This window comes from Aspergillus aculeatinus (genome assembly GCF_003184765.1).
Source record: "Aspergillus aculeatinus CBS 121060 unplaced genomic scaffold BO66scaffold_54, whole genome shotgun sequence".
Classification (NCBI taxonomy): domain Eukaryota; kingdom Fungi; phylum Ascomycota; class Eurotiomycetes; order Eurotiales; family Aspergillaceae; genus Aspergillus; species Aspergillus aculeatinus.
Window position 1 is genome coordinate 11,909 of NW_020291523.1, and position 24,187 is coordinate 36,095.

Consider the following 24,187-nt stretch of genomic DNA (forward strand, 5'->3'; position numbering starts at 1 on the left):
TTTTTTTTTTTTTTTTTTTTTGTTCCCTCTTCTTTCTGTCTTGTAGCCAGTTTCTATAATAGCTTCCGTACTCCTACTCGGTAGTCTTCATCTTCCTATACTCACGGACATACCCATGGGTCTCATGTATACAGATGAGGCAACCCAACCCAACCTACCATGCGTTCGTCTACTCATAAATCCCTTAAAAACCTTCTACCCCAAAGGCATGCACCGCACGCAGAGCGCGAACAGACCCTCTCCCACCCTGCACGAACAACCCTCTAACCAACGCACCCCGGGCCCGAGGGGCGGGGGCTCGTAATATCCCTCTGCACCCTGCACGAGAATCCGGATTTCTGACCCCGCGTAATCCGGGGATTCAATGCGTGTGTGTGGCACTGCGTGCCCCGATACAAATCAATCAGTGATTGCGATGACGTCGAATGGCGTCATGAAAGTTCGAGGCAATGGCCGGTGAGTGGGTGGGAATTCCACGAGCGCGGAGGGTCAAGTTAATTAACGGTAACTAGTTATATTGCATGGCTTTCGCAGGGCTGCTGATTACCGTACGTACAGAGAAGGAGGGAGGGAAAGGCGGAGGGGAGGGGAGGGGAGGGGGTTTGATGCATGGCGGTCGGCCAGCTTGCTGTTAGAGGTGTCTGAAGTGTAAATCGTACCGGTGGGTTCTGTCGTGTGGAGATTGGCTTTCAGGGAGGAGGGAGGAGGGAGGGGAATGTGATAGGTCTTTTTGGTGTTTGGGGATTGGTGTTGGATTTGGGGGGGGGGGGTGTGGTGAGCTTGTCTTTCGTCGGTTCCTCTGTTGGGGGATGGTTGATTCGGAGTCTGTAGTTCTGAGGCTAGAGGTTAGAGGTTAGTTGATGTGATGGTCAAGCTTGGAAGTCGATTGTAGTTATATGGTAGTCAAGGTGTGAGGGTGGTAGGCACTACCGGTACTGCGATACTGAAGTGGAAGGGAGATGGTATATCACATGATATCTGCTATACTAGACCCATCACATCCAGGGTCTTTTTGACTTCTTCCCCTCTCTCCCTCTCGCTGGCATTGCCTTCACATGACTGCTTTGAAGCTTCGACCCTGGGTAATTCAGCCATACCCCTGTTCATCAGACAGGACTGTCGGAAATCACGGGAAATCGTCTGAATGATGGATCCGATTGCATTCCCCTGATCGGGGAGAGGAGTCTGGGTCCACCCCTCCCTCCCTTGATTGATCCCTTTCCTGGCTGGCGAATTGAGAAGTCTAATCATCCCGCGCCCCTTGCCAGGGACTTTTGCCAGGAAAAGCAATGGAATTCGGTCCGTGACTCATTCAAGCTTGCAAGGCTTGGAGCGTGAACGTTGAACGCTTAATTGCAATGGTCTGGACGCTCGCTGTTCGTCTGGGCAATGTGAAGCTTCAATGGCCCATGATATCAGTCCTGTCCTTGGAGATTCAGACCGAGACACATATCTGAAGCAGAAGAATCCCAATTGTGTGGAAACCTCTCATTGTTCCCAGCAAGGGTACAGTCCCATCCCGTCTGCTGCCCTCCCTCTCCCGCGACAGGACGATCTGGATTTGGCTGGATCCTCCCTCTCGTCTCCCTGCAGCGAATGACCGTGCTCTGTACCCTGCATTGAAGAGTGATAGTCACTGCGGGTTCAATCTCGGGGCGAGCAGGGGTCCAGAGAGATGCCGGGGGGCCAAACGGTACACACAAACAATCCCCAACACCCTCCACCGCAACAGACAGTCTGAGCGTCGCCAGAGTTCAACTCGACCTCTGTGACCGTAACCGTTCTACGCCTGCTTTTATGCCAATCACGCTTTCTCACCTGCCGTTTCATCCCTAACAAAAGTCTAATAGCTTGTTTCCCCGCTCGTTCTCCTGGAGTGGCCGCCGCCGTTGTGCGCGCGCGCGGCGCGCAGCTCCCGCGGGCCTCCCTTCTCCTTGCGAATCAGGATCGATCGTCGGGGAAATGCAATGCAGGTTGGAAGGCTATGAGACTCGTCCAGTCCTCTGCAATGTGCAATGCAAGCAAGCAGGCACTTCATATCTCTTTCGAGTCCGAGACCCTTCTGTCATCATGATGATGGGGGGGAGGTGGCTTGTTTGTAGGCTGGCTGGGTGGGCTCCCATTCTTCTACTTCTTGTTTGCTGTGCTCCCGAGGACTTGAGGCATTGTCTGTTTTCTATTCATCCCCACCCCCCGCATTCCAATTCCCATTGCGTATTTTCTCTTCTCAGCTGCCCGGACAACTTTTCGGTTCATTTTTGACCCCATTGAGTTGGGCCGAATCGCGAGAGAAAGAGAGTTTGTTTTGGGCGGCTCTTTTGGGCACTGCGTTGCCCAGCGGACCAAGACGTTCAGAATCAGCCCTGGTCGCAATCGTCATTCCCATGCGAGCAAACTATTCAGCCCTCTCGTTTGTGAGACAATCTTTTTCTCTTCCTGGGAATCTGGGATCAATGATAGCCTAGAATATCATATACAGTACTGGTCCGCGCCAATAGATCCACGTCTCTTCCCTTTTCCGATCTCACCTTCCCGAAGGCCATAACAGTGAATATGGATTTCCTGACCAAGGACCTCCTGTTGAAAAAACGCACCTCATTTTCGTTCCTCTTCGGTTCAAAAGTGTGTAACTTACCCTCTATAATCTTCCGAGGCACCTCAAATCCGAGAAGCATGGCTCTGCGGTTCACCAACGTCAATAAAATGATACTAAAGGAATAGCCACAGAAACCCACCTTCGCCCTTCACGATGACAGCCTTGATGACCAACCTCCACGATACTATGACCTCTCCCCACAAAAGCATAATGAGAATGCCATCGCCCGAAATGAAGCCGAAGAAGACGAAGACAATCTCCTGAGCACCCGCCAAGAGCTTCCCTCGGATCTGGAAGCTCAGGTCCGCTACGCCTGCTCATTGCTCGTTTACCGCATTGAGCAAGGGATTTCCTCCAATTACTGCCCCAATCGCGCCAAAGAAGCGGCTGCAGCCCGAAAGAAACGTATCTCCACTATAGCCGCCACCTCTAGCCTCTCAGGGAGCAGTGCGGCCGCGGCCGCGCAGGTTGAGGCGAAGTACCTCTTGTCCAGTACCACCAAGAAGCTTCGCAATGGGATGATTGGACGATTCGGAAATGGCATCTTTGCGCGGGATGGAAGTGAGAAACATGATTCTGGGGTCGGGTTGACACAACAGCCGAGTATAGCGACGATGAGAGAGGGGCACCGGTCCAAGCTGGGATCCTCGCACTCAAATTATACCACGAGCTACGGCGAGGACTCTCTCAAATCTAGAAAGTCGCAGGTGGGAGCTACTGCGGCTGTAGGACGGGGAGAGGAGAGTATGATTGTTAGTCCGATCTCGCCCACAGCACCCGAGGGCGAAGAGGATGTCATCATCAGTCCAATCACAGTATCAACGACCACCACGACCACGACGGAGTCCGAAAACACAGTCTACCGAACCGTGCCGACGAGTCTCTCGCCCACAGACAGCAGTAACAACGGGACGAGCAGCGAAGACACGAGCCCGACCTCGTCCGTCGACCACAACCAACAACAGCACATCCACCACCAGTTCCTGACGCGGGGAGCAGCTGTCGCGACAGGCGACGAAAAGAAGCCCTGCCAACGAGACCAAGACACCGCCACCTTCCTGTCCCCGACTGACCCGGTGCCGAATCAGCAACAACACAATCCTACCGCGTCCCAAGATGAGAGCCCCGACGCCACCAACGACTCCGACGTCGAGGTGTTCCTCGACGCCGACACTGCCGCGGAGTATATCACCTCGTCTGCCGGGGGAGTCGGCGGCGTAGGCGGCCCCGGAGGCGTGGCGATGCCTCTCCTAACAACCAGCACCCCGAGCCTCGGCCTCTCATCTGTGAATTCCACTTCCGTTCGACAGTCGAGGCTCTACAACGCTGCCGCTGCCACAACAACATCCGTCCTCATCACCGAAGCAGAAATCGCCGCTACCGAGGAAGAAGAAAAAGAAAACGACACCTCCAAGACCAAGCGACATTCCACATACACACCAACATACCCCTTGCACCTGCCTCCAGATGAGATCCTGTCAGGAAGAGGAGGAGAAGAAGACGAGCCCCCCACGATAATCGACACGAACGGCAACGCCCACATCATGACCTCGGCCGAAGAGCTCGAGCGCGACCTCGGCCTCCAGCAGGCGGTGATGACCAAGATGAAGACGGGGAGTATCCTTCTCCTCTCCTCTTCGTCATCATCCTCTTCGCCCACCACCGCGGGGATCGACGGGACGGAACGCACGCGTAGAAGCCACGACCCCGCTCCCACGACCATGGATAGTGGCAGTGGCCCCGACGATACTCCGACACCGACCCTCCCCCGTCTCCCGGAACCAACGCACACCGTCCCCCCGCGTCGACCGGGGACCAGTGCATCGAGACCAAAGACCTCATGGTCGGCGCTTAGCCACTCCACGGCGTCCGTATCGGGGAAGCTGAGACGGCGGTTCCGACGATATGACAACGACGACGACGATGACTCGATCATTGAGATAGAGATGGAGAGTCGGCGGCCGACGCCTACGACGCTGTTCAGGCGATTAGCGGGTTGGCTGACTGGACGAGGAAGTATCCGGGAAAAGGAAATAGAGAGCCTCTCGAGGACGTCGTCGGGTCTGGAGGGCGTGCTGCCGTATCAGGGCACATGAATGAATTACTATGAATCAGTAACGTTTGAATTGGAAGAATCTATTCATGAAATGTGTCTCTGAAATGTATCATGTATGTATGTCCGTGTTACGTTTTTCGGAATGTATTTATATTCGCGAGTCGAGTCACCCCCAGGAAATCTACGATCGTACTTATGATGTTAGAGCCGCGGCAGACGGTCGACGTATGCTAGGAAGGATATCTACTACGTTATGCAGGTGATACTACGTCCATGGCAGAGACGCCAGTCCAGAAACAAAAATTGTATATCCATAAGGTATCCATCAAGTCATAGCATATTTCGTAGGAACATATAATCAAACTTCGACTATAACCGGTATAGAGAGAGAGCAGCCTTGGAATGACGACAGTCCTGTGATTAACAGGAAAGTACCCTGTGCGTAACCGATCGGTCCCTCGGTTACAGCCCCAGCCAGAACCGAGTCTTCTCGACGGTGAACTCGCCCTTCAGGACCCCCTCCCCGGTGCCCGTGACGTGCACCTCGTAGACGCCCTTCTCCGACGCCCACTTGGCGCGCTGCTCGTCCCACCAGCTGGTGGCCAGCTTCTTCTCGACGGTGATTTCGACCTCCTTGGTCTCGCCGGGCTGCAGGTGCACCTTGGCGAAGCCCTTGAGCTCACGCTTGGGCCGGTTGACGCCCGTCGGGGGCGGGAGGACCCACAGCTGGACAATCTCGGCGCCGGGCAGGGCGCCGGTGTTGGTGACGGCGACGGTGGCGGTGATGGGCTCGCCGTCAGCGGCGGCGGCGGCGAGATGGGCCTGTTCCGGGGCCGAGGAAGCGGTGATGCGGAGGTTCTGGCGGGTGAAGGTGGTGTAGGACAGGCCGTGGCCGAAGGGGAAGAGCGGGGCGAGGTCGACCTTCTCGTAGTACTTGTAGCCGACGTAGACGTCCTCGCCGTAGAGGACGCGGCCGCGCTCGGACCGGAAGTTCAGGAAGCTGGGGTTGTCCTGCAGGCGGACGGGGAAGGTGACGGGCAGCTTGGCGGCCGGGTTGACGTCGCCGTACAGGACGTCGGCGATGCCGTTGCCGCACTCGTTGCCGCCGAACCAGGCGTGCAGCAGGCCCTTGGCCTGGTGCACCCACGGCATGGTGACGGGCGTGCCGCTCTGGATGACGACGACGGCGTTGGGGTTCGCCGCCAGCACGCGCGTGATCATCTCGTCGCTGCCGGGCGGCAGGTCCATGTGGTCGCGGTCGTGGCCCTCGGTCTCCCACTCGCTGGTCAGACCCGCGAAGATGACGACCTGCTCGGCGCTCGCGGCCAGGTCCACCGCGTGCGAGATGAGGTCCTCCTGCGTGACTTGGCGGCAGGCGCCGAAGCGGAACCCGCCGGGGCCGAAGATGACGACCCCGCGCATGTCCAGGTCGGAGGTCGGGGCGCTGCCGAACTCGAGGAGGATGCGGTACGTCTGACCGGCCTTCAGGGCCTTAGAGCCCCGCTCTTCGACGGTGGCGTTGCCGAAGAAGGCGGTGCCCTGGCGCTGATTCTTGGTGTTGTCGACGACGACCTCGCCGTCCACGTAGAGCTTGCCGGTGCCGACGACGGTCACGCCGAAGTCGTAGACGCCATCCTCCTCCGGGGTGAAGTAGCCTTCCATGTCGACGTAGAAGGTGAAAGATTTGATCTTGGGGTTAACGTAGTCCATCAGGAAGCCGCTCGACGAGACCAAATGCAGCTCATCGACCAGGGTCCGGTTCGCCTCGGACGCGGGCTCGTTGTACACCCGGAACTTGAAGCCGGTCTGACCATCCTCCGTTTTGAGGAGCGGGCCCAGCAGGGGCAGTTCCTTGTGAGAGTAGACACCCTGGGCGAACTGCACCGAGCCCTGACTCTTAGCCGAGACGCCCTCGAACGGGGTCACCGTGTAGTACGGGTCCAACGACGCAGAGCCACCTCCGCAGTAGGCTGCGAATTTTGCGTTGGGCCCAATAACGAGGATCGACTTTTCCTTTTTCAAGGGTAGGATATTCCCCTCGTTCTTCATGAGTACGACCGACTCGGCTGCTGTACGACGGAGAAGCGCCTGGTCCTCCGGTCGATTCAATGACTTCTCCTCTGCTTGCTCGGGAATCCCGAGCGGGTCGACCCAATTGACCAAGTTGAGAACATTGCGCACTCGCTCATCCATGACGAACTCGGCAACCTTGTTCGAGGAGATGGCATGTGCCAGGGCCGTTCCACGCCAGCGTGTCTTGCCCGGCATCTCGAGATCTAAGCCCGCATTAATCGCGTCGGAGGTGCTGTACGTTCCGAACCTGCATCCAAGGAATCAGCTTTCCGAGCCCTCTTTTAGAAAAATGCTGGGGACCGCGCCTCACCAATCACTCATCACCAGACCATCCCATCCCCACTCCTTCCGGAGGATGTCTGTGATGATCTCCTTGTTCTCACTCACATGCGTCCCATTGACTTTGTTATACGCGGTCATGACGCACGCTGTCGGGCAAATGCGCATCGCCAGCTGGAACGGCAGGAGGTAGACCTCTCTCAACGCCCGGTTCGTGATGATCGTGTCGACTGCCAAACGTTCGTGCTCCTGGTCGTTGCAGACGAAGTGCTTCAGAGTTGCCGCGACACCCTTCTCCTGTACACCCCGACAGTAGTGGCCCGCTAGCGTCCCGGACAGGACTCCATCTTCGGCGTAGGACTCGAAGCCTCGACCGCCCAGCGGGGACCGCTGAATGTTGATGGTCGGACCGAGAATGATGTGCGATCCCTTGGCGATGGACTCCTCGCCCATCAGCCGCCCTACTTGGTGCAGAAGCTCCGTGTCCCAGGTCGCACCGAGGGCCGTTGCGCACGGGAAGCAGGCGGCAGGAACGCCGTTGAAGAAGCGGGTGCCCCGCACGCCGTTGGGGCCATCGGACATGCGCAGGGAGGGGATATTCAAGCGGGGCACAGAGGCAGTGTGCCAGAAGTCAATGCCTTATGACAACGAAGAGAGTCGAATTAGGGACACACACACACAAACGCCTAATCGGACACAGCATGTCGATGTTGTAACTTACCTGCTGTGAGGGCCACCTTCTCACCGAGCGTGAGCTCTTCCAGAGTTTTCTCCACGTCTAAGCGAGTCATTTTGCGGGGCTTATACCTCAAACAAGTCCTATACTCTTTTTGTTGTTTTTCGTTTTATGGTGGAGAGTTTTACCACTCCAGAGAGAGGAAGGGTAGGATGAATTGCAAGGGATCTATGGTCCAGGGAGGAGGTGGGTTTAAGGATAAAGCGATAAAGCGATAAGACGATAAGAGAATAGGCGGAGGGAGGGGGGGGGAAGGAATGCCGTCATAATTTAACCGGGCAGGAAAGGAATTGAGAGTCTAGATATAGTCCTTGTTTCTGGTGGGACTGAGTCAGTCAGTCGCATTGAAGAAGCCGGATGTCGCACACAAGCTCCCCGCCTCCAAGAGCAGCACAGAGCAGAGCAGGGGAGATCCCAGTTGCAGGATCCACCACTGTTGACGGATGATCGGTTGGTAGGGCCGGGATGGAGGTTGAACCGTCTGGGCGTTTGTTTGGACATAGTACTTGAGTATGAAGATGAGACACAACTGGTGTGGAAGAAGGAAGGAAAGACGAAGCCGAAGATTAACCGGCGAGGGGGCGGAACGGAATGTCGGCCCGATTGCCTGTTCATGTCATCAAAAGCCCGCGACCGAAAGGGAAATTCTCCTTGCTGCTGGTCAGTCAACTGGTCAGGCCCGTGTCACTCAAATGCACGGCCAGTGGAAACCATTGCTGCTTCAGGAAGAATCATCAAATCGGTGCAGGACATTAATTGCAATACAACTGGCCAGCCTGGCCTCATCTCATTATCAATCGGCTCGTACTTGGTGGGTACTACTGACTAAGTATGTTACACACATGCAATTCACTCCCAGGGTTTATCACAAGCAAGCAAGCTCAGCCAATGGATGCGTTCAATCAAAATGTCCTAACACCGTCCAACAATGCATGGGATCCAGTGCACAAGATACAGAGTAAATTCAATGGGGAAGAGAGGGAGAACGAGAGAGAGAGTGAGTGAGCGTGCGCAAATGAAAAGGATGGGGAAAGAGAGGTTGGGAATGTGGAAGAGGGCGTGGGAGAATTGAGTATAGAGGGTGTGTGGGAGAGTAAAGTCAATGAAAAATAGAAAACACATTATCATGCAGTACAGGTCATTCCGCGGATACCAGACTAACCCCCACGTCGTGGTCGCTTGCTTTCACCACCCATGCGCATTCCTCCTCGTCCGGCTCCCTCGCCATGAGTTCCGTCGTCTCCCGGTCGATTGCGCTTACGATGAGGCCCTCCGCCAGCACCGTCACGATGATATTCGCGGTCTCGCTGGCGATCACCTCTGCGATCGCGGTCCCGGTCTCGCCCTTCGCGCCCTCCGCTCCAGCGTCGTGGCTCCTCCTCTGCGCCAGCAGGTGGTGGCGGTGGAGGTGGAGGTTGCCCTCCAAGGGATGATGGTGGCCTGAGACGTCCTTCGTGGTCTTGACTGCTCGGGGCAAGGTCCGATCCTTCTTCACGGTCACGTCGTCGCCGATTGTCCTCGCGTGCTCCAGCACCCCGCCGGGCAACTTCACGAGACTCGAAGCGCTCTTCGCGCGGAGTGCCCGCTCCAGCATCGCTGCGACGGCTGCGCTCACGCTCATAATCGCGTGTACGATCCCGATGCTCCTCCCGTCGAGAGCCACTCCGTGATCCTTGATCCTCGCCGCCGCCGCCGCCGCCGCCACGACGCTCACGTTCTCGCTCTCGATCGTTGCGATCCTGGTTAAAGCTACCGCCCGAAGAATACCGCATGGATCGCCGGCTCTCGGAACCACTCTCGTCCATCAACTCGCCTCGTCCATTTCCAAATCGGTTTCGAGGATTGTCATCCTCCGGGTATGATGCTCCTGATGGCCGTGAAGCAAGCAGATCGGGTCTCCCTTGGGAAGAGGGGCCAAGGCGACCACTCTCCTCCAAGCCTACGGGAGTCTGAGGGCGCGTTGACTGCGGCGACGGCACGTTCGCCCCAGCCGATTGTCGATTGGCACCCCGACCACGAATCATAGGTCCTGGATTGCGGTCGGGCGGCCCTCCTGACTGCTGTAGCATGTTGTTGATCCCAGCAAAGCGTTTGTCGCCACGGCCTCGTTCGCCACCTCCACCACCAAAGCCAGGCCCAGAAGGTGGGCCGCGAGGGCCAGATGATGGCCCACTAGGGGGTCCAGCAGTCCCCCTGGGACCGGACGGAGGAACGCCAGGTACAGGAGATGGGGGAGGGTGCGAGCGAGGACTGCCCCCATAAGAAGTGTCTTTAGGCTGTTGTTGAAGAACCTTCAGCCGGTCAGGATGGATACCACTGGTGTCGAGCTTCTCGGCGGTAGGCGATGAGGGCCCCGCTGAAGAGGGCTGATCAGGCGCAGCTCGAGCATTCTGACGACCAGGGCCTGTAGGGGGCTGGCGGTCAGGCGCAGTTCCAGCGGTAGGGCCAGAACCTGAGGGACCTGTGTGGGATGTGCCGGACACATTGCGTCCACCTCGTCCTGACATGTTCCTGCCGCGGGGACCTAAGGGCACATCGGCCGGTGGCTCTGGCTGCCTTAAGCGTCCGGCCGTCATGTCAATGCCAGGGTCAGAGTCGATGGGTTGCCGACCGAACCGTTCGCTGCGGGGTCCTGTCGGCATATCTTCGCCGCGCAGCTGCTGCTGAGAATAGTTGGCAGATCGGCGATCATCAGACGGAAATCGTTCCGGTCGATTCGGTGGCTCCATGCGCGCAGGCGACAAGGCTCGTGTTGGTAGGGGTCTCCGCTCGTCTCTTTCCTGCCGCCCTGAATCGCCCCTACGGAAATTGTCCCCGGTCCGCTCGGGGTGATCATGGATCATATCAAGCCGATCAGGGTGGGTTGGTGGACCTGGTCGGGGAGTCGGAAGGCTTTCGCGGCCATCAGGACGCAGCCGGCCAGCCCGATCTGGCCAGTCGTTCTCCCGGAGGGAGCGTCCATCTCGAAGAGGAGGGCCACGGAACGGCTCGTCTACAGGAGGTCGCCCGGGGAAGTCCTGATCAAGGCGGCCATATGCCCTCCTATCGCCTATCGCTGGATCAAACGGTCGATTGAATTCGTGTTCCCCATCGAAACGACCGCCACGGGGATATTCTTGATGTCGATCACGTCGAGTCTCCATGAGATCAGGTCGTGGGGGCAGTCGCCGGTTAGGCAGGTGCGTTTGAGTACGGGTGTTTGGTGTCCCGGATGGAGCTCTGTCGAAGTCGGGGCGCTTTGGGATATTAGGCGGTGGCCTACTAAGCTCAGGACCTTTAGATGCAGCTGACGACTCGGCAGGCAATGCAGGAACGTGAGGGCGAGGAGCAGGTTCGCCTTCAGATGGCGCTGCAGCAAAAGAAGGTGTCTCTTTATCGTCCGATGCCTGAGCGCGGCCACTCGGTTCTGTCGTTTCGGTAGGTTGGGCTTCAGCGGCATTAGGCTGAGAAGCGACGGTGGTATCAGACGTCTCGGCTTGTTGAGCTGATTGGGTACTTTCTTCCGCATTCCTTACAGGAGCATCGGCCATTTTCGCATCCTCAATCTCACCATCTTCAACCTCTACACGAGTTAAAGTCTCGGCGTTTATAGCATCTTGGTTTCTGCAATGACGAAATCGGGTGTTAGGACATCTGCCGCCATGGGAACGTTGACTTGTAGGGACTTACTCATTGGCCGCTGTGGGTTTGAATTCGGGCGCAGAAGCATTCAAAGAAGCCGGGGTTCCAGATTGAGGCCGCGGGGTATCGGGCTTTCCTGTGGCGTTGGGTGCATTTGCCTTGCCCGGCGCCGGTTGATGGGCGATGTTGAACGCCTGGGGAAGTAACCATTTCTTTTCGCGTCGGTTGAGATCACCAATGAGCGAAGCAGCGGGGATCTTGACATCATCACGTTCATCCGTCTCGCTGAGTTCTTTCATGCTTTTGTGCATATCTCGACCAATCCAGTTCACTGCAGGGAAATGCTGGACGACAGCCTTCAGCACACTGATAGCGTTACGAATGTGCATGTATTCTCCTCCGTTCAAGCATGTCTTCAATGCGGACGCCAGAAGACGGTGCCATTTGTACAGCAGTCGCCGGAAATCCTCATAATCGAGGAAAGTGGTGGGTTTCCCCTCGAGGTCAACATTCATGGCGAAACCTGGAAGATCTTTCTTGTTTCCAAATGCTTCCTTCTCATAGACCGTCTTGTCTGCATGCCAGCGACTGAGATCGCGGATGACCTCGTTCAGGAATCGACCAAGGTTGTCCGCCTCCTTGGATGTGCACTGAAAGATCAAGGCTGTCAACCGTTGCTCCTTGAAAAGTTGATCTAAGAGGCCGACTGTCCGGAAATTGGGGGCACCCGTTGTATGAAGAAACTTGAGCATCTTGAAACAATAGAACGCATCAACGGATGATAAGAGCAAACGAGGCAAGAAACACTGCTCCAACAGAGCAACGTTGAGAGCATCGTGCTTGCCGCGCATGCCCACAAACCATCGGTCTTTCTCTTTTTGCAGTTTCGTCCTTGTTTGACCATAGGCCTTTAGATGAGCTTTGTTCTCCTCTAGGATCCGATCCTGCAGTTGCGTCAGTTGCTTCTTCTCACGCTCCTTTCTTTGCGTGCCGGCCATGCTGATGTCGGAACGGTCATTATTGATCGCGATGACTTTACGTTTCTGGCGATCGATTTCATCTTCGTAAGCTTTTTGCGGAATGTGAACATCGTAAAGTGACAGTTGCCAGAAGGTGACGTAGAAATGAAGACCAACAGTACCCCAGGTTTCAGTAGGTAGGGCCGCCCTAATTTGATCGTGGAGGTCTTGAATGACTCGATTGAGAGAGGGCGCTTCAGCGGGTGCGGGGATGGCAGTGGTTGTTTCAGCATTGCCCTGTGCATTATCTGCAGTCTCGGGCTTCTCCTGGTCCACTTCCATAGTGTGCTCCGCCGATGGCTCCACTGCAGCAGGGGTTGTCTCTCCATCTTCTCCTGTATCCATCTTATCACCCTCAATCTTGAGCTGACGCTTGTCCTCTGAAACCCGATGAGCTGCCCCCGCATCCTCTTCCTGCCCTTCCTTTTCAATATTCGCAATCTTCAGCGCGATACTTGGCCTTCGAATCCAAAAGGCCACCTCGGGTTGAATGCCATATTCACCGATGAGGGATGCCAAATCGGGGACGAAAGAATCGAACTCCTCGACAGTGAGATTGCTGCGAAGAAGATCGAGGTACTGTGTCAGAATGCGATGAATCTCGTCAAAAATGTTACCCAGCAGCTTCAGCTCCGAAGCGCCCTCGGTTTCCTTGAAGATACATGTCAGGCGCTCTTGAGCAATAGCAATAAGTAGTTGACCAGCGAGTTTAGATACTGTCAGAGATTTCATGAGTCGTCTCGAGGTCATTTTGGATTCGTGACGTTTGTCTAGCAGCTGAAGGATAGTTTGAGCCTGAAGGACCTCGCCACCGGCCATGGCCTGGATTTGTGCCTCGTTGAAATTGGTGTCTGTGATAATGCCTGCCATGGAACTGATCAATTGCTCCAAGACGATGAGATCCGTCGAATTACCTTGCCGCAGCTGCTCAACAACGTATTGCAGCAAAGGAGCCGGGTCCATGACAGAATATCTTTTGAAGGTTCTCCCTGCAAAGGTGGACAAGGCGTTCAACCATCGACTAGTTAATAGACCACTTTCTTGTACACGGCTTCGACCCTTCTGGCCAAGAGAACTGATCAGAGCCCAGGTCAGAATATCATATCCAAGGTAAGTGAAGTAGCGTGCGCATTCCACAACAACTTCGATGAGATTCTCGTAAGATTCGATCTGGTTGATGGCGACATTGATGACAATTCCAGGGTTCGCATAAGCAATCTTGGCCAAGGCACGAGCCATTGGACGAATGTTTGTCTTGCTCAGTCGCTTAAGGACGTCTTTCGTCTCGGCTCTTGCTTGGTCGAAAGCGGCTTTGAGGTCCGGTAGTCGAGACGTTTGTCCTGAGTTCCACTCCGCGTACATGTTGTAACGGGTCTCTCTGGAGAATAAGCTGACGAGATCGAAGACTTCATTCACAACTCCAGGGTTAGCTTTTGTAAGACTGATGGACGGAACCAGAAGCCTCTTGCAAAGATCCTGCCAACGCGCCCTATTTTCGGGGGAATCGTCTTTGCTGAGACTATCCTTCCCGATTCGCGCAAGTTTCGAGAGCAGAGTAGAGTCCTGACCAATCTTATGGCCTGTCAGATTGAGGAATGAAGAGCAGAGCGCGAAAACGTCATCAACCGACTGGCAAATGGGAACATTGTCAGCCCAGTCATCCCAGTAGAAGCGATAGTCGGTTCCGTCGTTGGTATCCTCCTTGTCTAGCTGTGCCCATCGCAGGACGCGCCGTGGTGGTGCTTGAGCCAGACGAATCTGACCCTTTGCCAGGCCTGCCTGATCTTGGCTCGGAATTTGCTTCTGTTCGTTGAGCCCCTCAGCAGAGGGTAGGGGACGCAACGAAGCATAGACCTTGCTAAGACAGTGATGAAGAATACGATGAATGAATTCCGGGAGCTCCGGATAGACGTCCATGAGCCAAGGGAATTTGCTGAGGATGAACAAAGACTCTGGAAGGGCGCCGATTGCCAGTAGACTTTTCAATAGCATAACCTTCTGGTCTGAAGGTTCCGGCAGCTCCTCCTCTTCTGCCTTCGCAGCGGCAGCCTTGTCCGCTTCTTGCTCCTTTCCGGGAGTGGCAGACCGGGGCTCGGATTCACGAATGCGAGGCATGGGGAGAGTATCATCCGATAGGGCACCGGCCATCATCAAAGCATTGACACCACCTCCCGGACGTGCAGCTCTCTCTCTCTCAGCCTTCTCCTTGAGCTTTTCCTCCTTCAATGTATCCATTGAGTCATCTGGTCTCCAAAGATGGGGATATAGGTCGCGCAGGGAGATAAAGCCCACTTTAATCAGCAGAGCTGCCAGGTAGATGAGATTATCTGGAAGAACGTCTGACTTTGAGCGAGCCTTGGAAGAGTAGAAGCGTAACTTGAAACCGAGAAGCTGAGCCGCCACTCGACTACCTTTAGGGGGCAATGTGCCTGTCTCCTCGATCCACTTTCGCATTGACTTTTCTTCCTCAGAAAGACTGTTGCTTTCAGGAAGTATCCGCTGTACCTCTTCCTGAGTAACAGGTCGTCGGCCAATCTCAAAGAAAGCCCGAATCCCAATCTCTCTCACCCGGTTCCAAAAGTCGCGATCGCGCTGTTCGTTCGCAACCATGATGTCGGCTCGCTCTTCATCTGTAGTCGCCCACCCAGTCGATCCAGGTAGAGCCCACCTGGGAAGACCAGAATCGCGGTTTCCACCTTCCATATTGCGGAAGTTGTCCTCCTTCGGCCACCATGAACTAGCTCGCAAGAGTTTGACGAAGAAGCGATACTGTTTCACCAGGACCGCTGCGAAGACATCAAGAGTGACGTCGAGTACACGGCCAACATCCATGTCGAAAGCACCGATCATCGCCTTCACCTTTTCAAAGGTGTCTTCCACCACTTCACTGGATGGAGGCTCATTGTTACTTGTCGTAAAAAGTTCGGTTAAAAGCTTAGAATAACCTTCAGATTCCTCGCGTAGAAGATTGTAGTTTGACTGTCGGTACAAGAGGTTGGTCTGCTTGCGAATGCCCATACGCGTAAAGGTTTCGCGGACGAGTCCGAGCGATTGAAGGAGTTGCGTGTCGAGCTGCACGCGCATAAGAGCTGGGTTGATGCCAGTGGAGTAAACAAGCGGTCTCAGGGCATTGCTTGACGTGTCGGAATCGGTAAGAATGGACAGGGTGTCTAGAAAAAGAGATTGCGTGTCAAGGGTGCTTGAAGTCGATTGCTCCCCGTTCATGTCGACGTTCTCCACAGTAACATCATCGCCAATGATGTCTCTAACTGCTGAGCCCGCGTGGTCTGGTGGTAGTCGGCCGTACAGGGCTGAGCGGATAAGCTCCTGGTATACGGACGCCAGACCAGACGCATCTTGCGTGTTTTTCGCTTGGATACCCTTCTCCACGATCTCCTTTCTACCAGAGGCGGCCCAGTGATCGATCACTGATTGTGTAACGTACTCGTAGTCGTACGGTTGTGGTGGGCCGGGAGGAGGCTGCACGGGAGCACTTGATACTTGCATTGGAGGCGCAGGAGCGGGCGTTGGTGCGGGTGACGGTTGGGTCTGCGTCTGAGGTTGCGGCTGTGACTGGGCCGATGGAATTACAGGCGATGGTGATGGAGGAGGTTTGTTCTGGTCGGCATTCGCAGAAGTTCCGTTAATCTGATTTGATTCAGGCACATCTTTCGCGGGCGCGCTGCTGGGCGGGGACATGGCCGTGTCCCTCCGACCACCGGGGAAGTTCTGGCTATCGCCACTGGGACGTCGACCCATATTCATATTACCCCCTCTTCCCCGGCCGGGAGGCCTCCGTCCGCGGCCACGCGAGTCGTAGTCGCGAGACTGCGGGCCGTGATTGTGTTGCGCCATATTGAGATTACCTGGTCGATGGGGGGATGGTCGTGAACCGTCGTTCCCAGAATCGCCAGACCACGATCGATCGCCTCTTTTTCTCTTTCCTCCGGCACCTGGAGCCATGACAGGGCCGATCGAAGCTAGAGGGCTGAGGGAGAGAACAAATGAGTTCCGGACAGGTCGCAGTGCATGCGGCGGACCTAGATTGGAGACGGTCAGCTTCCTCAATGGGCTAAGAATTGGGATGGTTGCAATTAAAAGGTCAATGTTTGTTGCATATAGGGAGATGGGCGACAACCTGCTGTGGAAGACTCATGCGGGGGCTCAAAAGGGATAAGCGGACACCTGGGGAGAAGTTTCAAGGTCCGTTTGCTTGGATCGGCGAAGGTGATGGCATCGGACGGGTTCGCAATGGAACAAAGCGGCGGCTGAGCGGGTAGCGCGTCTATATCGCTTACCGTATTCCGCGCTCCGCCTCAATTGACTTTGCTAACATGTGCTTCTAATGGAACCATAAACATTGTTCTTTACATATGAACCTACAACAAACGGGTCTGGAGAGGGATAGTCATTTCATTCATCAAATTAGCCTCATTTTACACGACAATCTCTGGTTTGCGATTTACAGCAAGCCCAACGCCTTGGCCTCAATGTCGACGATTTCAGGAATAAGCTCCTTCAGGCTAGGCCGGTGAGGAGACCATCCGAGCAGCTTCCTGCCTCTGTAAGAGTGGCCACGGGAGTTGCTGCCCCAGGCATAGAGACCGAACTGGTTCAATTCCTTCACCTGGTCATCGGAGATGGACTCCACGTCAGGAGACGAGATCAGCTTCTTCTCATAAGCGACCTTGGCCACCTCCCGCGAGATGTCTCCCCAGACGAAGGTGCCATTCTCAGCCAGGTAGTAACCCTTGTCGTTCCAGGTGGCATTGCCGCCACCCGCAGCAGCAGCGTCTCCCAACAGCCGGTACAGGTCGCTCAGGTCTTGCACGTGGATCTGGTGCCAGATGTTCTTGCCCTCGTTCACCAAGAAGCCCTTCTTCCGCTTCAAGACAGCAGATGCCAGCCAGTAGGCCTGCACACTCTTCTGGTTGCCGGGACCACGGCCAGGGCCGTAGATTGTAGGCGGGCAGACGATGGCAATCTTGACGCTGTTGGGGTCGCGCTTGCCAGCGGCAATGACAATCTCATCGACATTGCGGTGAAGAGAGTCAGAAGGCAGGTTGAGGAGCTCATCCACGCCATCCCAGTCGTCGTGCTCCTTTTCGCGGTACCGACCCCAGGTGTTGGCACGGAAGTCCTCGACTGTTAGGATACCGGTTCCAGAGGTGTGAATCCACCACAAGGGGCGCTCCGGGGTGTGGTGGGTAGCACCCTTGGCGATGGCCTCAGCAGACGCAACGTGGTCGCAGTCGGCAGTGTCTGGCCCAAGCAAGTCAGTTCGTAATTTGGGAGAAGGGCTGCACGGAGGGGGACGTACGGAAAACAATGTCGGCTTTCTTGACCTCCTCCTCGATGATATCCGCGGAATCTAGGTCTCCCAACACGACGCGAACCTTGGGATATTCGCTGGAGAGCTTCTCTGCCTTCTCCTTGCTGCGAACCAACACCGCGTATTCCCAGTCAGGATGTGCCTGGTGGACATTGTAAAAGACGTCTCCACCAATGTAACCGGTGGCGCCAGTACTGTGGAAGGCAATCAGCTGGTCAGAGGCTATTATGCGTAAGGAAGAGAGTGGGAAGACCTACACGAAAGCCTTGATGGGAGCCATGTTGTGCTTCAGTAAAAGAAGGTTGTGCTTTTGATTGTGTTCTGTGCTAGTGGTATGATGCGAGTTTCTTCTCGTTTCGTTGAATGAAGACAGTGAAAGGAAGATTAAGAGATCGTGAGGACGGGGAGGAGGAGGATTACTTTATATCATGAGTAGGTGGGGGGGAGTGGAGGGGAAATACAGCAGACAGACGGACGGACTGACAAAATTTACCCCAATTACAGCTTAAGCTCCGCGGGCAGTGCGGAAGTCTATGGAGTTCCGATGCTTGGAAATCAAGAGTGGATGAGGTTTGAGGTCAGAGTTAGTTACTACGTACAGCGCAATCAGCGCAATCAGCGCCTCAGCAAGAGTGGGGGTGGGAATGGGGTGGGAAGAACTCAAAAGAACGTTCCTGGGCCCATTGTTCCATTGTACATAGTATTGAGTGCTTCCTCTTCGGCGCGACCACCTTCTCGACCAACTTGAGCTGTGTGACAGCAGCTCATCTTCCAGTTTCCACTGCCATTCCTACTGTCAGGAGACCATGAGGGAGATTTGCCCCTCTCCTGAATGACGTTGTAGCCGATGCAAAGGCGGGGCTGATTGACGTGACTTTGACAGGGGAAAGAAAACAACAATCGTTGCAAACTCAATGGGTTCAATGCGGGCAGACATGGAGACTTCGAGAACCACAGCAGAATAACCGATTGAAAATTTGCACAGAATTCACAGAAACATGAAAGAAGGGGGGGGGACAATAGTTGCATACTCAAATCATCATACAAACATGCTGCAACAGAGGACAGGAACAGAAGAAAATCATGGTCAAAGGGGAATCTCGCATACAAATATGCCCATAATTTACAATGAGTTACTAAAAGGTACTCGTGGCTAGGCGACTCGCCGCATTGCGCGCGTCCAACCGGTCCTCGTCCTCCTCCTCAGCGATCGAACTCACCCCGCTGGCCGAGCGCAATCGACCCTTGGCACTTCCACTGCCATTCGTTTCTTCGTCATCATCCAGGGGAGGTGCAACAAAGCTGCCGCTCATGCTACGTCCAAGACTATCGCTGCGACGAGGGATTCCGCTCCATGCGTCGCCCTTGGGGCCTTGGCTCGAGCCCAAATTCGATCGTCGGGCAGCAGGATGAGATTCACGGCCCAGACGACTTAGTCCTCCAGAGGCATCAATTGCCCGAATATCGGGTCGAACACTCTCGAGGGTGGCCAGGGTGCGGCGCTCCGATTCAATTTGACGTAGAGTATACTCGCGCAAGCTAGCGAGCAGGTCACTGGATGTTCGCTCAAACCAGCGCTGTTTCTCCAGCAGCAGATTCGACGTGACGCGCTGAGTTCTCTTGGTCAAGAAGTCCTCGTGGCTCTGCGCCTCATCCAACGCGTTGATAGCCTCATCAACTTTGTCGGGGCGCACAGAGGAGCTGACCTTGAGCCGGTCGGCGGCAGCACGTTTGCTGCGAGTAGCTTGTTGAGCTTGAATCAACTCTCGCAGCAGGATATGACGGTTCGTAAGAGTTTCTTTGACAATAAAGGCGTCCGAGGAATGGTAGCTAAGGGGATCTCCAAGGGTGGTAGCTTCCGCGGTCGCCTGAACAGCATGGAAATCTCCGACCGTCTGAATGATCTTTCCCAGCTTTCGATAAGCGTTGGCTAGTCCCGGGTGCGTCTCCTGCACGTGCATCTGGCCCAGCTTGACGCCGAAGTCGGATTCAGCAAGACCCAAACCTGCACATCAATTAGCACTGGGCATTCTTCGGAATTGCATATCCTTGAAACACACCTCTACGACCCTTAACCACGCGATCAACCTTGTGGCTGGCATCCATAGCACCCAGATAGAACATTTTGACAGTAGGTCGGGCATTCTGTAGTTCCGGGGTGTCGTCCGGAGGGGGCGCGAATTGCTTCAAGACCTTCCTCCGGACACCGGTGGCGGGTTGTTTCATGCGCACCACAGGACTGTACCCAAAATCACTCTCCACAAACAGGATCACTTCGTCGTCGTGAATCAATACCTCATTGCTCAGAACCACATTCAGCCACCGCTGCATCGAGGCTTTAACCCGAATTTCATCTTCTTCGGTTCCGGCCCCGGCCGGGGTCAATGGGGATGGTACGGCGGGTACGAAGGTCTCGGGATTGGCGGAGATAAGGTGATCGGCGAGCTTCACAAACTCGCTATGGGTGCGTCGAACATCACGGTACTGGGTGGTTCTAAATTTGGGGACATTGGTCTAGAAGTTGTGGTCAGTATGCGCAGGTGGCGGAACCAAGGACCAACTCACGTGGACATCGAAGCGCAGGATAGGATCCTTCTTGCCAGTTCGCTCTAGCCCAGTAATCTTCGCCTGTATTCTATAGGCCGGGGCAGGGGGCCTGGCATTCTGTCTGGGTCCGGTTTGGTAACGAGTCGGGATCTGGGATCGGGGGTGCTGAGCCTGGGGCTGTTGCTGTTGGGCACCATGCGACGGTTGCTCTCCAGCATTGGGACCACCAAGGTGGGTGTTTTGCAGTTGGCCAGACAAGTTGTTCTGGGAGCCGAATCCATCTTCTCTGGCGCCCGACCCGTCGGCAGGCTGCGGCTCCCTATCGGCGCCGTAGGGGGAATGCTCTTGCGGGGGTAATGGAGACGAGGGGATATCGCTCGTCGCAGCAAAAGTAGTTTGCGTTGGTCGGGGCGAGGCCCAGGGCGAGGTGCCTGCAGGATGGTCGGGATCGTGCGAGATGGCGGAGTAGTCCATCGTGGCTGTCTGAGGGGAGGGGAGGGGAGGAATTGATGCGACAACGTCTACACCGCGCTGTGAGCCAGGCAGACATCAATCAGCATCATACTAGACTATGGAATGTGAACCTGCGATTGACTAATGCAACATACCAGTGAAGACTCCAGGGGTACTGGAGAGAGTTGGGGGGGTGGATAACAGGAGTTGGAGAGGGCAATTGTGTCAGATAGATGTGGAGGGGGAAGAAGGGGACAACGGAGGAAGCGATGGGGAAGTGATTGATTGATTGAGGATGTGACAGACAGTACGTAACTAGTCGGCCTGATCAACCAGGCATCAACGGGTCACTGGATCCGCTCCGAGGCTTCAATACTTTAACTTATCCATTATTTCCTTTTACTTCTTGATCAATTAATTGCTTTGACCTCTACATTGTCCTTCCTCTTAGCCATTGTGGGTCCAAAACAGCTCAGACTGAGCACCTTGCTTGGCCCTTTCTTTCTCCAGAGTCATGGTCCACAGTCTATAATTCAACTCAGATTGACAAGCGCTCTGTGGGCAAGCACCGTCCCTGATGGTTGCAGCACTTCTGTTGCGCGCCTCTCACCCGGCGGCGCGGCCAATTGCTCTACAACAGGGGCAAGCATTGACCGGTCGCTTGGGAAACCATGTGATGCAATGCACCCGGAAATCATGTTTTCCTCAGCTCCAGAAATTCTCAAGCTCTGCCTTGCGAAGGCAAGAGGATAATCTTGACCGAACGAGAAATATCGGTATCATTGCCCACATCGATGCGGGCAAGACCACGACCACAGAGCGCATGCTCTACTACAGTGGCTTCACCCGAAGAATTGGAGACGTGGATGAGGGCTCCACGGTGACCGACTTTCTGCCCGCTGAGCGGGCGCGTGGAATCACCATTCAGTCTGCGGCTATCACTTTCCACTGGCCACCCCAAACAGCAGCCGGGGAGGCGAACCAGTCGGGCCTGCAAGCCCCTCGCTCTGCTCATTCACACATTGTAAATCTGATTGACACGCCAGGGCATGCCGACTTCACATTCGAAGTTCTGCGCTCCCTGCGCATCTTGGACGGCGCAGTGTGTATCCTCGATGGTGTGGCCGGTGTTGAGGCTCAAACGGAGAAGGTCTGGCACCAAGCCAGCACCTACCGCATTCCCAGGATCGTCTACATCAACAAGCTAGATCGAGATGGCGCAGCGTTCGGCCGGACGGTCCGGGAGGTCGCATCCCGGCTGGCAGGGTGGCCGGCTGTCTGTCAGATTCCGTGGTTCGAAGGCGGGGACGGTCGTTTTGTCGGTGTGGCTGATGTGATCAATCTTCAAGGTCTCCGGTGGGAGGACGGAGATGGCAAGTCAGTCAAGATGCTCAACCTGCAGCAGCTGGAGGCCGAGGAGGGTCGGCTGGCTCAGGAACTCAAACGGGCAAGGACTGCTCTCGTCGAGCTGCTCAGTGAGTACGATGAGCTCATGGTCGAGCAATTCTTCGAGCACGATGAAGATCACCTTGCTGTGCCTGCCAACGAGATCCTGCAAAGCTTGCGTCGATGCCTTCTCCAGGAGCAGGGCAGGAAGATCATCCCCGTGTTCGCCGGCGCCAGTTTCCGCAATGTCGGTGTTCAACCTCTCCTCGACGCCGTCGTGAATCTCCTGCCCAGTCCGGTCGAGACCCCGGATCCCGAAGTCAGCATTGGGGGCGTCACGGGCGGCCTGCGACGCTTGCTGTCCGGCGATCTCATCGTGGAACAGAAGGTGGCGGCCTCCTCGGCCAAGGGCCAGGCGAAGAAGAAGAAGTCGGTCGTGCAGACCGAATCCCGGAACGCCATCGAGAAGCTCCAAGGCTGTGCCCTAGCCTTCAAGGTGGTCAACGACGCCAAGCGCGGAGTGCTGGTCTACGTGCGTGTCTACTCGGGACGACTCGATCGCAGCTGCGCGCTGTACAACACCAACCTGAAGGTCACCGAGCGGGCTCCCCGCCTGCTGAAGATGTACGCCAACGACGCCGTCGAGGTCGACTCCATCCCCGAGGGCCACATCGGCGTGGTCGTGGGACTCAAACACGCCCGGACGGGCGACACGCTGGTCTCCTACGCCACCAACCGACAGACACCCCCGGAACCGCTCGACACTCTTCAACTCCGACCCATCAAGGTCCCTCCGCCCGTGTTCTTCGCCAGCGTCGAGCCCCACAGCCTCAGCGAGGAGAAGCGCATCCACGAGTCCCTCGCCATGCTCCTCCGCGAGGACCCGAGCCTGCACGTCACGGTCGACGAAGACAGCGGCCAGACGCTCCTCAGCGGGATGGGCGAGTTGCACCTCGAGATCGCGCGGGACCGGCTGATCAACGAGCTCAAAGCCAAAGCCACCGTGGGCCGCATTGAGATCGGCTACCGGGAGTGTCCCACCGGCGACTCCGAGCCCGTCACCAAGATCTTCGACAAGGAAGTCGCCGGCCGCAAGGGCAAAGCCGGATGCACCGCATCAGTCTCCGCGTTCGACCCGGACCTGGACGGCCTGCCCCCCACCGACGCGGACACCCTCTTACTCGAAACCCAAGACGGCAACCAGATCAGCATCCAGGCCCCCGGCCTCCAGATCATGCGCAACCGGAAGGGCATCGAGGAGAGCGCGATCCTGCCCGTCGGGCTCGACGTGGCCACGCTGCGCAGCTCGCTGCTGAACGGCTGCATCGCCGCCCTAGCCCGGGGCCCGCAGTTCTCGTTCCCCATGCACAACACCCGCGTGCACCTCACGCTGGACGCGGCCTCGCACCTCTTCGGCACCGAGAGCACCCCGTCGGCCGTCGCCTCGGCCGCGCGCCTGGCCACCACCACCGCCCTCCGCTCCCTCCTCACCAACCCCGGTACTGGCACCGCGCTGATGGAACCCGTGATGAACGTGATCATCAGCATCGACGAAGCCAGCCTCGGCGCCGTCGTGCACGACATCTCCTCCGCGCGGGGCGGCCACATAATCTCCCTGGACGAGGACATCCCGCTCCCATCCACGGACGCTGCATCCTCCACCTTATCCACCACATCAGCACCAAACATAATCCCCTACGAAGACCTCCCGCCCATCGACCCCAGCAAAGTCTACGCCCCGCCCGACCCCTTCGAAACCCCGACCATCGCTCACCTCGGCACAAGCGCCAGCTCCTCTTCAGCCGCCGCTGCCCTACCGGATACCGCTAACCGGCCCCGCACCATCACCGCCAAGGTGCCCCTCAAGGAGATGGTGGGCTACCTCAAGCACCTCCGCAGTCTGAGTGCCGGGCGCGGCACGTTCGTCATGAGCGTCGATCGGTTCGAGAAGATGAGTGGCCCGCGTCAGAAGGCGGTGGTGTCCGAGTTGAGGGGTGGGTACTAGCTACCTAGTATTTCTCTCCTCTATCCCTGCAAGGGGTCGTGGCCCTGTAGAAAAGAGAACAGACATGTATTATAATTGCCGCAA

General features: G+C 56.2%; 5 protein-coding genes across 5 annotated transcripts; 2 read left to right on the top strand and 3 right to left on the bottom strand.

Moving 5' to 3' along the window:
• Positions 1-2,553: 2,553 nt before the first annotated feature.
• On the top strand, positions 2,554-4,692 carry BO66DRAFT_474507 (uncharacterized protein; the record flags this gene model as incomplete). The annotated part of the gene is made up of 2 exons (XM_025653143.1): positions 2,554-2,622; positions 2,728-4,692. 2 exons carry the CDS (start codon positions 2,554-2,556, stop codon positions 4,690-4,692), a joined length of 2,034 nt encoding a protein of 677 aa, XP_025499849.1.
• A 275-nt stretch (positions 4,693-4,967) lies between these two features.
• Positions 4,968-8,230, bottom strand: BO66DRAFT_382112 (beta-glucosidase H). Its single transcript, XM_025645990.1, has 3 exons — positions 7,726-8,230; positions 7,036-7,642; positions 4,968-6,972 (listed from the first exon to the last, which is right to left on the bottom strand). Exons 1-3 carry the CDS (start codon positions 7,793-7,795, stop codon positions 5,115-5,117), a joined length of 2,535 nt encoding a protein of 844 aa, XP_025499850.1. The 5' UTR covers positions 7,796-8,230; the 3' UTR covers positions 4,968-5,114.
• A 3,175-nt stretch (positions 8,231-11,405) lies between these two features.
• BO66DRAFT_414612 (putative THO complex component (Rlr1)) lies at positions 11,406-17,992 on the bottom strand (the record flags this gene model as incomplete). The annotated part of the gene is made up of 5 exons (XM_025649482.1): positions 11,406-13,157; positions 13,428-16,368; positions 16,847-17,642; positions 17,701-17,906; positions 17,970-17,992. 5 exons carry the CDS (start codon positions 17,990-17,992, stop codon positions 11,406-11,408), a joined length of 5,718 nt encoding a protein of 1,905 aa, XP_025499851.1.
• Positions 17,993-18,654: 662 nt separating this feature from the next.
• Positions 18,655-20,971, bottom strand: BO66DRAFT_190064 (retromer subunit VPS17). Its single transcript, XM_025642446.1, has 4 exons — positions 20,868-20,971; positions 20,278-20,790; positions 19,773-20,226; positions 18,655-19,717 (listed from the first exon to the last, which is right to left on the bottom strand). The coding sequence occupies exons 2-4, from the start codon at positions 20,731-20,733 to the stop codon at positions 18,849-18,851; spliced, it is 1,779 nt and encodes a 592-aa protein (XP_025499852.1). The 5' UTR covers positions 20,734-20,790; positions 20,868-20,971; the 3' UTR covers positions 18,655-18,848.
• A 255-nt stretch (positions 20,972-21,226) lies between these two features.
• Positions 21,227-24,183, top strand: BO66DRAFT_423076 (mitochondrial elongation factor MEF2; the record flags this gene model as incomplete). Its single annotated transcript, XM_025650094.1, has 2 exons — positions 21,227-21,236; positions 21,300-24,183. 2 exons carry the CDS (start codon positions 21,227-21,229, stop codon positions 24,101-24,103), a joined length of 2,814 nt encoding a protein of 937 aa, XP_025499853.1. The 3' UTR covers positions 24,104-24,183.
• Between the last annotated feature and the right edge of the window lie 4 nt (positions 24,184-24,187).